Source organism: Manis pentadactyla, chromosome 2, assembly GCF_030020395.1.
Source record: "Manis pentadactyla isolate mManPen7 chromosome 2, mManPen7.hap1, whole genome shotgun sequence".
NCBI classification, from domain to species: Eukaryota; Metazoa; Chordata; class Mammalia; order Pholidota; family Manidae; genus Manis; species Manis pentadactyla.
Genome location: NC_080020.1, coordinates 153,373,883 through 153,389,325, shown reverse-complemented (window position 1 = coordinate 153,389,325; position 15,443 = coordinate 153,373,883). Strand labels below are relative to the sequence as shown.

Sequence of the window (15,443 nt, the reverse complement as noted above, 5' to 3'; positions counted from 1 at the left end):
GCTGTGGGGCTCCAGTGCTCCTGGGAACAGGGCATCTGGAGGGCAGGGAGCAAGGAGATATGAGACCTACTGCCTAAAGGAATAAGCTCGTGTCAGGGAGCAGAACCTGTAGCAGGCCTGGCAAATGCATTTGAGCCAGCCACGTGTACCAAGCTGCCTGTGACTGTAAACATGTAACTCCTTTCACCCTCAACATTTGGCCCTTGCCTTTCTTTGGTCTTACCAATTTCATAGCGAACTTGCCATGGGCGGGGAACCCCTTCCTCCCAGAGCTACACTACTGTAATCAAGACAATGAGGTATTTGCATAAAAATTAACCCACTGATAAATGGAACAGATCAAAGACCCACACTAATATGGTCACTTGATTTTCAACAAAGACATGAAAGCAATCCAATAGGGAAAAGTGTTTCCAACAAGTGATACTGGAGTAAATGGACATCTATATGAAAAACAATATAAACTTTAACATTATCTTACACTATAACAAATATTAACTCAAGAAGGATCATAGATCTACTATAAAAGTTAAACATTTCAAAGGAGAAAATCTTCATGATTTGGGGTAGGCAAGAGTTTCTTAGGCCATGGAGAACAATTATAATTTAAAAAAACACTAATTAGACTTCATCAACATTTGAAAGTTCTGCTTACCAAAACAATGTGAAAAAAATGAACAGATGTCCACAGCTTGGGAGAAAATATTTACAGAACACAAATTTCACAAAAGAATGGTACCCAGTATATATAAAGAACTCGGATAACTCAAAAGCAAAAACAAAAAACCATCACCGAATTGTTCTTTTAATTGAAATATAGTTGATCACAAAATCCTTGGACCAGATGGCTTCACCGCTGAATTTCATCATACATTTAGTGAAGACCTAATACCTATCCTCCTTAAAGTTTTCCAAAAAGTAGAAGAGGAAGGAATACTTCAAAACTCATTATTTGAGGCCAGCATCAGTCTAATACCAAAAACAGGCAAAGACACCACTAAAAAAGAAAATTACAGACCAATGTCCCTGATGAACATAGATGCAAAAATACTCAACAAAATATTAGCAAACCAAGTTCAAAAATCCAAAAGGTCATCCATCATGATCAAGTAGGATTTTTTCCAGGTATACAAGGATGGTATAACATTAGAAAATCCATCAGCATCATCCACCACATCAACAAAAAGGACAAAAACAACATGATCATCTCCATAGATGCCGAAAAAGCATTTGACAAAATTCAATATCCATTCATACTAAAAATTCTCAACAAAATGGGAATCGAGGGCAAGTACCTCAACATAATAAAGGCCATATATAACAAACCCACAGCCAACATCATACTTAACAGCGAGAAGCTGAAAGCTTTTCCTTTAAGATTGGGAACAAGACAAGGATGCCCACTCTCCCCACTTCTATTCAAAATAATGATGGAGGTCCTAGCCACGGCAATCAGACAACACAAAGAAATAAAAGGCATCCAGATTGGTAAGGAAGAAGTGAAACTGTCACTGTTTGCAGATGACTTATTGTACATAAAAAACCCTACAGAATCCACTCCAAAACTACTACATCTAATATCTGAATTCAGCAAAGTTACAGGATACAAAATTAATACACAGAAATCTGTTGCATTCCTATACACCAACAGTGAACTAGCAGAAAGAGATATCACAATTCCATTCACAATTACATCAAAAAGAATAAAATGCCTAGGAATAAACCTAACCAAGGAAGTGAAAGACTTACACTCTGAAAACTACAAGACACTCATGAGAGAAATTAAAGAAGACACCAATAAATGGAAACACATCCTGTGCTCATGGATAGGAAGAATTAATATTGTCAAAATGGCTTAAAGCAATATACAGAGTCAATGCAATCCCTATCAAAATACAAACAGCATTCTTCAATGAACTAGAGCAAATAGTTCTAAAATTCATATGGAAACACAAAAGACCCTCAAATAGCCAAAGCAATCCTGAGAAAGAAGAATAAAGTAGGGGAAACTACACTCCCCAACTTCAAGTTCTACTACAAAGCCACAGTAATCAAGACAATTTGGTACTGGCCCAAGAACAGACCCATACACCAACAGAACAGACTAGAGAGCCCAGATATAAACACAAGCATATACAGTCAATTAATATACGATAAAGGGGCCATGGATAAACAATGGGGAAATGACAGCCTCTTCAATAGCTGGTGTTGGCAAAACGGACAGTTACATATAAGAGAATGAAATTGGACTATTGTCTAACCCCATACACAGAAGTAAACTCAAAATGGATCAAAGACCTGAATATAAGTCATGAAACCATAAAACTCTTAGAAAAAAAATTGGCAAAACTCTCTTCAACATAAACATGAGCAACTTCTTCATGAACATATCTTCCCAGGCAAGGGAAACAAAAGCAAAAATGAACAAGTGGGACTGTATCAAACTAAAAAGCCTCTGTACAGTAAAGGACACCATCAATAGAACAAAAAGACATCCTACAGTATGGGAGAGTATATTCATAAATGACATACACGATAAGGGGTTGACATCTAAATTATATAAAGAGCTCACGCACCTCAACAAACAAAAAGCAAATAAGCCAATTAAAAAATGGGCAGAGGATCTGAACAGACACTTCTCCAAAGAAGAAATTCAGATGGCCGACAGACACATGAAAAGATGCTCAACATCCCTAATCATCAGAGAAATGCAAAATGAAACCACAGTGAGGTATCACCTCACACCAGTTAGGATCATCAACATCAAAAAGACAAACAACAAATGTTTGTGAGGATGTGGAGAAAGGGGAACCCTCCTACACTGCTGGTGGGAATGTAAAATAGTTCAACCATTGTGGAAAGCATTATGGAGGTTCCTCAAAAAACTCAAAATAGAAATACCATTTGACCTAGGAATTCCACTCTAAGGAATTTACCCTAAGAATGCAGGAACCCAGTTTCAAAAAGACATATGCTCCCCTATGTTTATCACAGCATTATTTACAATAGCTAAGAGATGGAAACAACCTATGTGTCCATCAGATATGAACGGTAAAGAAGATGTGGTACATATACACAATGGAATATTATTCAGCCATAAGAAGAAAACAAATCCTACCATTTGCAACAACATGGATGGTGCTAGAGGGTATTATGCTCAGTAAAATAAGACAGGTGGAGAAAGACAAGTACCAAATGATTTCACTGATATGTGGAGTATAAGAACAAAGAATAAACTGAAGGAACAAAACAGCAGCAGACTCACAGAACCCAAGAATGGACCAACAGTTACCAAAGAGAAAGGGATTGGGGAGGATGGGTGGGAAGGGAGGGATAAGGGGGAAAAAGGGTCATTATGATTAGCATGTATAACATGGGGGGGGGACACAGGGAAGGCAGTATAACACAGAGAAGACAAGTAGTGATTCTTCAGCATCTTACTATGCTGATGGACAGTGACTGTAAAGGGGTATGTGGTGGGGACTTGATAATAGGGGGAGTCTAGTAACTATAATGTTGTTCATGTAATTGTACATTAATGATAGCAAAATTTAAAAAATAATAAATAATAAAAAAATAAAAGAATGATACAATATTAAAATCTGAACATCACACTTGGATCATATCATGGATCCTTCATAGAAACTGGAACTTATTCCTCTTAACTCCTGCAGTGCCACAATGGAGTCAGCGAACTTTCAAATGTGCATCAGTGGTCAACTGTTCAAAACCTTGTATGTTCTATAAAGGTCTCATCATATACACCCAATAGACCCCTAGAGAGAAATCACCAAGGAGGAACAGGAAAAAATATAGCTACTAACTACTTTTCTGTCTCTCATCTTCCCCTAGAGGGACATTTTATGGTCCTACCCTTCAAGGAAAAGAGTAAGAAGAACAGAAAGTCAAACAGGGATGTAAAGATTACAATAGCCTTTATTGCCTATGTGTATTCTTCTCCAGTTCTTTTACATTCTGAATTTTTTTTATATATGTTAGAGTGAACCAGAGATAATTCATGCCTTTACAAAAATTGAAAATGTTAATAAAAGACAAGTTTACTTTTGCATATTAACTCTAGACTATTTTCAAATTATAGCCTGGGGACAGTTTCATAAAAGGAATAAGCTGGGACCTGAAGAATGAATAAGAGAAAGGAAGAGGCAATGTTGCAGGCTAAGGAATAACACGAACAGAACTGAGAACACACAAGGTCTACATCATGAATTGAGAGTAAAATGAAGAGAGCACAGACCTATTAACACTGTGACGTAAAGAACTTTTAATGAACACACAGGAGGAAGTCTTTGGAACTTCTGATCTATAGTTGGTTGGCTGGAAGCACAGGTGATACCTGAGCTTGGACTAGGGTCTGATGTGTGTTATTTGCATGGGTGCTGATCTTGTGGGACTGAGACCTGAACCCATGGGATCTGACACTATCTCTAAGTAGAGAGGGCAGAATTGAGTTAAACTGTAGGACACCCAGCTGGTGTCACAGAGGATTGCCTGGTGTGGGAAAAACCCCACACACATTTGGTGACCAGAAATGTCAGAAGTGAAATATCTAGGTAAATGTAAAAGGGACACAAAGGGGAAAAAAAACACACAGTAGGGAAGAACTGGATATTTCCGTACATAGGAAGGAAAAGAAAAACTTTACACAAGTGTATAAGGATAATTTTCTCTTTTATAGTATTAAGGATTTTTTCCAGGTTAAAAATCCATACATGCTCATTGTAAAAAAATTCTAATTATACAAAACTATATACAATAGAAAATGGCATCTCCTCATAATCCCAACTCTGAAGATATCTGCTACTAATAGTTTGGAGTGTATTCCTCAAGACCATTTTCTCTATTCATTTGATTAACACATATGTAGGAGCTGTATGTATGTGCTTGAATATATTTACACACTTGCAAATGGTTCTACTGGATCAATTTTTAGAAGCAGAATATTGGGTCAAAGAGTACACTTTAAATTTTAATAGCTACTAGGGAGGGATAAGGGGATTAAGGGGCATTATGATTAGTACACATAATGTGGGGGGGCACGGGGAAGACACAGAGAAGACAAGTAGTGACTCCATAGCATCTTACTATGCTGATGGACCGGGATGATACGTATGCGGTGGGGACTTGTTCAGGGGCGAATTTAGTAACCACAATGTTGCTCATGTGATTGTATATTAATACCATAATAAAAAAATAAATATAAATAAATAAATAAATGAATTTTAATAGCTGTTGCCAAATTACTTTCCAAGGGGGTTGTACAAATTTCTACTGGTATACAATATGTGATTAACATTTTGATTACTTAAAATGTAAAATTTCTAAGAATGACAAAAAAAACCCATAAAGTTCATGCAAAAGACAAACTGGACAAGATATGTCAAAGAGGTAATTCTTGTCATACGAAAATTTCTTACAAATCAAAAATTAAAATAAAAAATGAACAAAGGTTATAAAAATAATTAAAACAATAAATTGTAAAAAACTATATAAACTAATATTTAATCCCACTCAGTGAAGAAATTTAAATTAAACAAAAGCAATGTATTATGTCTAACCCATCAAACTGGCAAAAAAAGTTAAAAACTAGTATTACTTGAAGAGCATGGGGACAGGGCAACAAGCTCTGTTACAGACTTCTGGAAAAGGCAAAAACTGGCTCAACCTCTGCAGGGCATTTTGGCCTAGAACGAACATTTTAATGTATGTGGACTCTGACCCAGAGGTTCCTCATTTAGGAATGGATCCCATGTCAGTAACCATATGAGTGCACAACAATTTACTGACAATAATGCTCAATGCAGTGTTGAAAATAATAGCCAAAACTAGAAAGCAGTTTAAATACCTATCAATCAGAAAGAAATTAGGTTAAAACCATACAGTGGAATATCTTGCAGCCATACAAAATGATGCTGTGATAATTATTCATTTTATTAACATGGAAAAAATGTTCATGGTATTAAAAAGTATAGAGAACAATCCCATTTATGTGTATGTATACATGCTGCAGAAAAAATTTAAGATACATTTCAGAATAGCAATAGTAGTTATATTTATATGGAGGAATAACAGGTTATTTTTCTTTATACATTTCTACAATTGTTTTGACCAATATGCCTGTGTTTACTTTTATATTATGAAAAAGATTAAGAATACTTCTGTTTAAAAAGAGGCAGGAAACATTGAAAAGATGCAAATCAGTAGGCTAGAACCAGATAATGTCCTAAATCCTTTAATATTCTGAAATTTTATGTGATAATTAAGGAATATTTACCTCAGGAAATTTTTCCTTCATAATTTATGAAAAGCTTTATTTCTTTCCGTAGATCTTTATATTATAAGAAATATAATATTCTTCATTCATGATATTTTGACTTTTTAAATAATAATGGCTGTATTTTGGGAATACAGAGAAGGGGTGGAGAGAATAAAGAGATGATAAAACTCCAGCTAAGTCCTTCTCAGGTTTCAAAGCTCCCAAAGAACATCACAGTGAATTTGCAAATTCAGGTCCTACAGCTAGAAATGGGAACTCACTATTCTTAAGGATTTATGTATATATTATCCTACTGATAACGGATTACTATTCCTGGATTGTAACTGCAGAAGAGAACACAAAAATAACAAGTCAGATTTACATTTAACTATTAGAATAAATAATCTAAATTTTTAAATAATCACAATTTTTGTAAATGCTTATGAAAGCATATTAAATATTCAATTGTGGTTTCAACTCTTATACATTATATGTGGTAAAAAGTAACAATTAAATAATTACCTCTCCTATGAAGACTACTATAACACAGTCCAACTTCTCCTCAGGATACAGGTTATCAATAAGGGAATGAAGAGTTTCTATGAGGTAAGATTTAACTTCTCTCTTCACTGTAGGAATTCCCATTACTATTGAAACTGAAATAAAATAATGATAGTAATTTATAAAATATTTTACAAAGACAATACAGAAAAACATTACTACTTCAAAAGTATTATGCCCTCTCAAATTGATAGAAATAATTGAGAGATAAAAATATTCTACATTTCAGAAAGAAAAATAATCAAAGGATATAAAGGCATGCTCATAATGTTTTGATTCTTTTCTACATGGCTTATCCATAAGAAAAATAATGTCAAAGAACTGGTAAAATTGAAAGACATTAAACCTCACATTAAAACTGAGTGCTTGTAAAGTACAAACAACAGATTTAACCACACAACTAAAATTTAGAAAACACTAAACACACCTTAAAAATTAATGTCTCGTATACCATGGATATGATGCACTGAGAAGGTGCATCTCTTCTGTGGTTTTCTTGTCAGAAATGCGTAACATCAATTTACCCACAAAGAAATACCAGATAAATCTAAAATGGTGGCTACTCCACAAAATATGTGGCCAGTGTTCTCTGAAGTGCTCTCTCAAAATCAGGAAAGACAAAAAGTGGGCAACTATCCCTGTCTGGAGAAGACTAAGGAGCCATGGCGATTAAATGAAATTTGAGATCTTGAGCTCGATCTTGAAACAAAATAATAATAATAATAATAATAATAATAAAAAGACAAAATCTGACTGAGATCTAAGATTAGTTAATAGTATAGCATCAAGGTTAATTTCCTGGTTTGATCATTATACTATGGTTATGTAAGATGCTAATATCTAGGGGAATGGTTGCGGTGTAAGTGACTGCTGTGTACTATTCATGCAACCTTTTTAAGTCTAATATTACAGTCACTTCTACTGTAATGCTTGTTTTGAAATGCCAATTTATTCCTACAGGATTAATATATTCAGGAACAATTTGGCATAGCATGGATTTCATATTTGCTTATATACAATTTCTGCTCTGGGACACTCTCTAGGTGAGGGCAGAAAACTGTACCCATTTGAACTGAGTTCAGAAAACTGAACCCAGCAATACAGAAATACACAAAATGCATACACCTCCAACATCTACCAGCTGCCTCAGTTCACTGCATGCTATGACCCACACCCATCACATCTGGTGTTAAAACTCTCCACCAGATTTCAGATAACCTGCTTTGCACCACCACTTCACAAACGCTTCTAAGCTACAGTCTTTCTGAAAGTCCATTTTAACAAGCAAACTTTAAGTCTTTTTCAAGGTAGAATACCCATATTTATTGTAGCATCTTTTGTATTTCTTAATCATTAAACATGTATAAAATTGAGCTACTGTTTTTTGGGAGGGTTTTTATCTTTTTTTATGTGTAACTAACAAAGTTTTTGAGTGTTGTGAGTCTAACCCCATTTTTCTCATTTTATTGCACAATTCTGCACAGAGCAATAATTCTTAGGAATGCATATATTGTATTACAGTAGGACCATGTTTCACAGGAAGATTTTAAAAATAACATCTTTTAAAAAGTCTTAGTACTCTAAGTGTTAAATATCAGTAAAGAAATATTTTGCAAATGCTAAAAATAATTAACTTAATTATGTACCAATTTCAGGGAAATGCTACAAAATATTTAGAATCCACAGAATTCTAAAGTTGGAAGGAACCTTAAAGATCACGAATCAACTTTATTTACAGAAAAAGCAAAATTCATGCTGACACATAGTATGCAAACAAATTGGTACAAAGTAATTATGCAAACACTTGCCTCCCTACTATGGTTTTGGATTGTTTTGTTGCTCTTTTAAGTTTAGACAGCATGTTTAGAAAAGAAGTCATTTTCCTCAAATATATTATTTTGGAGCTGAAATTTTAATTCTTTATTTTAAACCATGGTACTCAAGGACTCCAAAAGCACTAAAAATTAAAGTACTAATTCCAGCTAAACCTGCAGAATTAAGTGCCTATGCATGTGTTATTTCACAAAAGTACCACAAAAAAAGAAAGTTTATCCTGCCTCTGGGCACAAGGTAAGATTGCACTTCCTGGTCCCCCTTGGGTTGGAGAGAGCAGGGGGAGGGGATGTGACTAGTAACAGACAATGACTCATCCCCTTGTGCAACTCACAGGCCAGCTTGTGTAACCGCAGTGTGAATCCTTCAGAGTTGTCTTTTCTCCTCAGCAGAGCAGCCAGTAACCTTCAAAATGGTTGACTGCTCTATCAATCTGGATCTCTGAGTAATCAGTGATACACAAAACCCTCTGCCAATCCTGATGGACATGCACTTTGAGCAAAATAAACCTAAGAACCTTTACTACTTAAACTATTGAGATTTGGGGGCTGTTCGTTACCACAGCATAACCTACCCTGTCCTGTTTGAGATAATATTCTCCTATAGTTTACAATCTAGAAAATATATGTACTCTAAGGGATAAGAATTCAGAATAAATATTTTACCATGAAAAATATAGCCATATCATCCTTTTAGGGAGGAGCAAGGTGGATCAAGGAACCAAACAGAAATGAAGCCAAAGTAACTTGTTCCACCGATTAACTGTCCAATATTTTCTATTCAAATATTAACCTTACATTCCATAGTACATCTGTTATGTACTAGACAATCTAAAATACAGCCATAAAATAAGACCACTTCCTCATAATGTTTGTAATTTGACTGAGCTAATAACAGTTTTCAACTTTCCTGTGAAGTTTTCCAGTTCTAGTCCTTATTTCCTTTCAATCAAGAAAAATTTAGGAACAACCTTAATTTTTATTTTCAACCTTCAATTACTAGTCTACTTTCAGTTGTAAATAAATTACTTTCCTTTTTAACTATTCATTGCTAGTCAAATATTTTTAGCCTATCATGCACCTTCTGTCTATTTGTACCTTCTCTGTCTTCCTTGGCTTCATCTTTCTTTTTCCTTAGAATTAATTGCTGGAGAAGCCTCAAGGCTCAGTTCTAGGCCCTAGGTAATCTCATCCATCCCTGTACCTTCAACAACCAATTACTTGCAAATTATGACTCATAAAATTAAGTCTAACTTAGATCTTCCCTTTGAGTTCCAGATCCAACTGTCTACCTGCCACTGTAACTTAAAATCGACTCCTAACTTAACATATACAAACTCAGTTTTTTATCTTCTTTTGAAAACTAATACTGATAAACATTTTCTATTGTACCCTATTTCAGTGAAAAGTACCCACCATCCATCCAGTTACATGATTCAGAACCCTAGGACCCATCCTTCACTACTCCCTCTATCTCAGTCCACAAAGCCAGTCCATCATCATGTCCTCCTGGATGTCCCCATACACTGCAAGCAACCTGTAAGTCCATCTTCTTTCCATCTCTACTATTACCACTACCTAGCCCAACCTCACCTCTCTCAAGTGGGTCACTGTGACAGCCTCCTACTGGGTCCTTTCACACATATTGTTCCTCCTATATACTTGATTATTCTTCCCATTGCAGCAAATTTAAATTTTAAAAAGTCACCCTAAATAAATCCTGCTTAAAACCCTTCAGTGGCTTCTCTCCTCTCTTAGGATAAAAGCCCAAATCCTATAAATGGTCTGCAAGGCCCTGCACTGTCTGGCCTTAATATATCTCTAGTCTCATCTTGTTCTATGCTTCCCCTCACTCTGTACTTCATCTACAGTGGCCTTCTTTCATTTTCTAGAATATTCCATGCTCCCTTCCATCACAGGACTTTGTGGTGCTTTCATTTTCTGGAATAATCTTTTCCTCCACATGATAGAATAATGCCCAACCCCCCAAGATGTCCATGTCCTAATTCCTGAAATTTGTGAATATATCACCTTACATGGCAAAAGGGACTTTTCAGATGTGATTGAGGATCTTGGGATGGGAAGAGTACCCTGGATTACTCAGGTGAACCTAATATACCACAAGGGCTCTTATGACAGAAAGGCAGGAGTGTCAAAGTGAGAGAAGGAGATATGACAATGGAAGAAGAGGGTCAGAGTCAGAGAGGAATCTGAAGATGTGGGAAGGGGCCACAAACTAATGCAAGTAGGTGGCCTCTAGAAGCTGGAAAACGCAAGGAAATGGATGCTCCCCTAAAGCTTCCAGAAGGAACACACATCTGTCAACCCACTGATTATAGATTTCTGCCACCAAAAACTATAAGATAATACATTTGTTGTTTTAAGTCATTGGGTTTGTGGTAATTGTCACCTCAGAAATAGGAAACTAACATACCCATCTTTATGGTGACCTACATATTCTACTGATCTCAGGTTCCAACATATTTTTTAAGACTTCCCTAAACTCCTTAAGGACTCAAATGCCTCTTTTCTACATTCTCAAAGCATCCTTTATATCACCAATTAAAGAAAAATTAAAGTTGTAATTGTACAATTATTTATATAATTATTTGATTAATGCACTCTTCTTTACTGGAGTGAAGCGCCACATAACAAGGAACCATGTCTAAAATTTTTAATGTGCCAAAGTACCTGGCAAAGTGCCTAGCTCATAGCAAGTCTCATGGAGTTTTCACTTCAGCAAATACTTAAAGAATGACCTGATGTCCTTTCCCAATCAGTAATTACCTGCTGTTTTAATAGGTATTGTGTAGAGGGGCTTTTCTCAGCCATCCTGCTCAGCACTGAACGGACCCCAAGTCTGAAAACCTGTTTCTTCAAGTCACAGAAACTTTCTTCTATTATATGTTTGATTATTTCCTCTCTTCCCTCTTTTTGTTCTCTCTTGAAATTCCTATTAGCTGGATCTTAGAACTTTTATCTATCTATCACAGTTCTCTGTGCCCTTTAGGCTGCCTTCTGGAAGACCTACACACTTCGGTCTTTATGATCACTGATCCAAACTTCTACTGTGTCTATTCTGTTTCTCAGTCCATCTATACGGAAATTTTAAATATAATCGTTGAAGTAGAAACACAAAGTATCTAATTGATCCTTTTATAAGTCAGTTATGAGTTGTTCTCTCTCATTCCTCTAAAAATATACTGATTATGATTTATTTTTAAATGATATTCTCCTTGCTCTGAAATTTTCTTCAGTGCTAAGTTATTCACGATGTTGGTTTTCTTAAGTATTTGGTAACCCTAGTTGTATGCGATGCCCTTTACCCATCTGTAGTTGCTATGTTAATTGCAGCCTGCCTCTACAAATTTTGTGGGAGGATCTGGGATGTGGTGTGGATGGGGTGGGCTGGCAGTTTTTGTTCTGACTGTGAGAATTCCAGCCCCTCCTTAAAGAAAGGGTCAGTAGCTGTGTGGGAACACAGTTCTCCCTCTTTAGCTTTAGGAAGGCTTAGCTGGTCTGAGTGCTGTTTCTTAATTAAATAGCCTGACCACTGAACAGAATTTCTAGCAAGAAGCAATTTTTCTCTGATCTAAAACCAGAAGTTCTTAATATAAATTCCCTAAATAGCTTTTGGGTTTCCACAAGATCCCAGAAATTATATACAAAGTCACTTTTTCTATGTACATTTTTCTAAGTAGAAGGTTAATAGCTTTTGTAGGATATCCAGATGGTTTTTGTGACTCTAAAAGTTTTAAGAACCACTGCCTAAAGATTTAGGAATGAACACTTTTAATGTAAATCTGAGTCTTTTCTTGTTTTTTTTCCCCAAGTTGTCTGATTTTTCCTCTCAAAAACAGCGTCAGTTTAATAAGAATGGTAACTACTGGAAAGTTGGTTGACCAAGATTTTATTATATTTATCATGGATAAAGTGATAAACACATGGATTGGATAAGTATCTTCAAAAAGAAGAGCAAGAATGTCGCATTCATAAATAAGAACAGGCTACTATAAAAGAATCTATTCGAAGTTCTAAAGTTTTAAATGACCTTAAAAATACTTGTACTTTCTTTTCATTTGATATTCTTATTAAAATACAGTCTAAACCAGTAAGTGTACTAAGTGGCAAAGGCAACTTACCTAAATACTGATTATTAAAGGGAGAAAAACAGTATCAACTTCAAAAATAATTAATGATCAATGTTTTAAAGGAAATAATTTAGAGTTCACAGTTTATTAGTCTTAGGATATCTAGCACCTGCTGGATAAATATTTCTAGAATCAATAAAGAAATGGAAGAATGAGTTAGTTGGAACATGACATTTTAAGAGTTATTACCTACTTAGAAAAAGATGTATGATTTTAAGTGATTCATAAAATAGAAAGAACTAAAAAAAGGTTAATATAAAAGTGCCGGAGTCCAGCTCCAGTGAGTCCAGGAGTCCCTGAAGGATGAACGGTGTTGGCGACTGAATGAATGAATGAGGGCACAGACACTAGCAAAAGCTGAGACTGGCCTTTAATGAAAAGTAGCAGCTTGATTATATACTCTTTGATTATATAAAGTAAAGTACAGGCATTGATCATTTATTTGACACATAGCATGGTTACATGAGTTAGGAAAATGAGATTAAATCACTTGGCCTTGTTCCTAGTTTTTGTGGTCAGAAAATCTTGCAAAGGTTAGGTAGGTGCCCAACTTTTGGTTTCTTTACAGATGACTATCTAAAGTTCATTATTCTATTATTTTTATGTAGGGCCCTCATTCTTTCATAGTTATACTCCCATTCTTCATCTCCAGTAGGAAAGAAAGAGGCTCTCTCTAAAAGAACATGATGACCTTTTGGCAGGCAGGGACAAATTTTATGGACTGTGCCTCAGACCCATTTTCAGTAAGACTTAAAATGGAGATTTTTTCTGATCTGGAGTTAGGTAATGCACTGTTCTCATTTGTTTTATAGTTTGCCAGGCTGTTCTTTGTAAGGCAAGCCAAAGAATATCATTTGTTCTCTGTACCCACCTGTCACCATTAATCATTGAATATGTCATTTGGATGCCACATAGGGGCGGGGAAGGAACCTTGACCCACGTAAATTTTCCATATCTTTTTTCCCATAAACTTAGGTCCAATACTCATGGGGTCTCACTTTCCCATCATCGGGGGTAGTCAAAAGGACAGAAGTGGTTTTTTCCAATTTCCTTTAGGGCCAGTAACCAAAATTTTCAGGGAGGATTGGATATGGCCTCTTCCCTGAAAGGGCAGCTTGAATTGAAACCGAAATAAGCAAATTTATTAGGAGGGACATTTTGAGCAGGAGGGATATTGGGGTTGCTCCTCTGGGAAGGCCGCTGTGCAGTCCCTTCCATCCGACTGCCTGGACTGTGTCATCAGGCTGGTGGTTCGGACCGTTCCTGACATAAAAGCTTATACTTTTGGATCAAATAATATAATGAGAAATCATGACCCTGACACTGTCAAAAGACAGTGAAATACCGAATACTACTGAATCAAAAGCATAAATCAGTTTCTTAAAAACATTTATCACAAAGATGAGTTTTAGTATCTATGAAGTAATGGTTTTATCATTTGTTAAAAGCTTATTAGGGGAGCAAAGTAATTTTTTGATCTTTACATTTTAAACTCTACAAAGAAGACATTAACAAAGTATAAATGGAGGAATAAAAAATGTAAAAGAATGGGAAATAGGTCTCACAAGGAAAATTCAAAAGCTCTGGTGGCTTTAACAAGAGAAGGAAAAAATGCTATAAATTATCTTTTGGGTATATATTAAAAAAAGAAGCAAACCAAATTCTTCTCATTGCATGAAAGGTTAAATGAAAGTGACCATCTCTGTAAGGAAAAGTAGGGTCAGACAAAAGAAAAACTCTTGACATGACTGTAAGAGCTATTATTGTTGAAATAAGATACAAGGAAAAAAGCATCTTTCCACCTCTCAAATTTATTAAATGGAAAATTACAAAGGCTTAAATGTTTTTCTGCCTGCAGATGGGGCTTGAACTAATATTTCAGCTCTATTACTCTCATCTATGGAGAAAAATGTCCAGTTCCTTTCAACATGGACTTTAGAAAGAGTTCTAAGTCACTAAGCACAAGTAAAGAGTTTTTATTCTTTGACCTACCAAACATCTAATGGTAAATTTAATATCCCAACACATAATTAATACCAGCAATACAACTATAATAGGAAACAAAATAAACGTACCTCCTGTTCTTTCATTACCAATCTGCACAGCAGGTTGAAGGCTTCCTTCATTTTGTAATAAATGGGGCAAATGATAATAAATACTTGGCACTTGAAGAGATTTTTTGCTTGTAAACTCCTTTAATAGCTTTAGGGTATTATCTGAAACACGGAAATATAATTAATCCACGGAACACCTTACTTATAGAATTTGCTCATTTTATATATATAGCAGTAAAAATTTATGAGAATGAGAACTAAAGAATTTTCTTTCCTCATTTTCTATTTCGGTGAATAAGATCTCCACTCAAAGTGAAAAAGGCACTTTTGCAACCAGAGTCTCATGCTATTGGTAACAGTCTGAAAGACTCTAAAAAGGTAAGCCAAAATACCATGAGAAGATGCGATGTAAACCACTCATCCTTACAGTGTGTCAGGACTCAAGCCCTATGGAACAGACCCTAAACATGCTATCAATTTATGAAAATATAATAAGTACATTGGCCACCAGTAACTTTCACTTTTTTATGTTATTACATTTTATTAAATTTTCACATGAAAGTTTTTTTCA

General features: G+C 35.4%; 1 protein-coding gene across 3 annotated transcripts in view; it reads right to left on the bottom strand.

Annotated features, from left to right (window-relative positions):
• Positions 1–15,443, bottom strand: part of MGAT4A (alpha-1,3-mannosyl-glycoprotein 4-beta-N-acetylglucosaminyltransferase A) — a 144,285-nt gene that overhangs the window by 59,077 nt on the left and 69,765 nt on the right. For all 3 annotated transcript variants that reach the window (XM_036879986.2, XM_036879988.2, XM_036879987.2), the window contains exons 4-5: positions 14,894–15,034; positions 6,797–6,930 (exon numbers count right to left, since the gene is read on the bottom strand). In XM_036879986.2, coding sequence (XP_036735881.1) covers positions 6,797–6,930; positions 14,894–15,034 — 275 coding nt within the window. The remainder of the gene's footprint in view (positions 1–6,796; positions 6,931–14,893; positions 15,035–15,443) is intronic.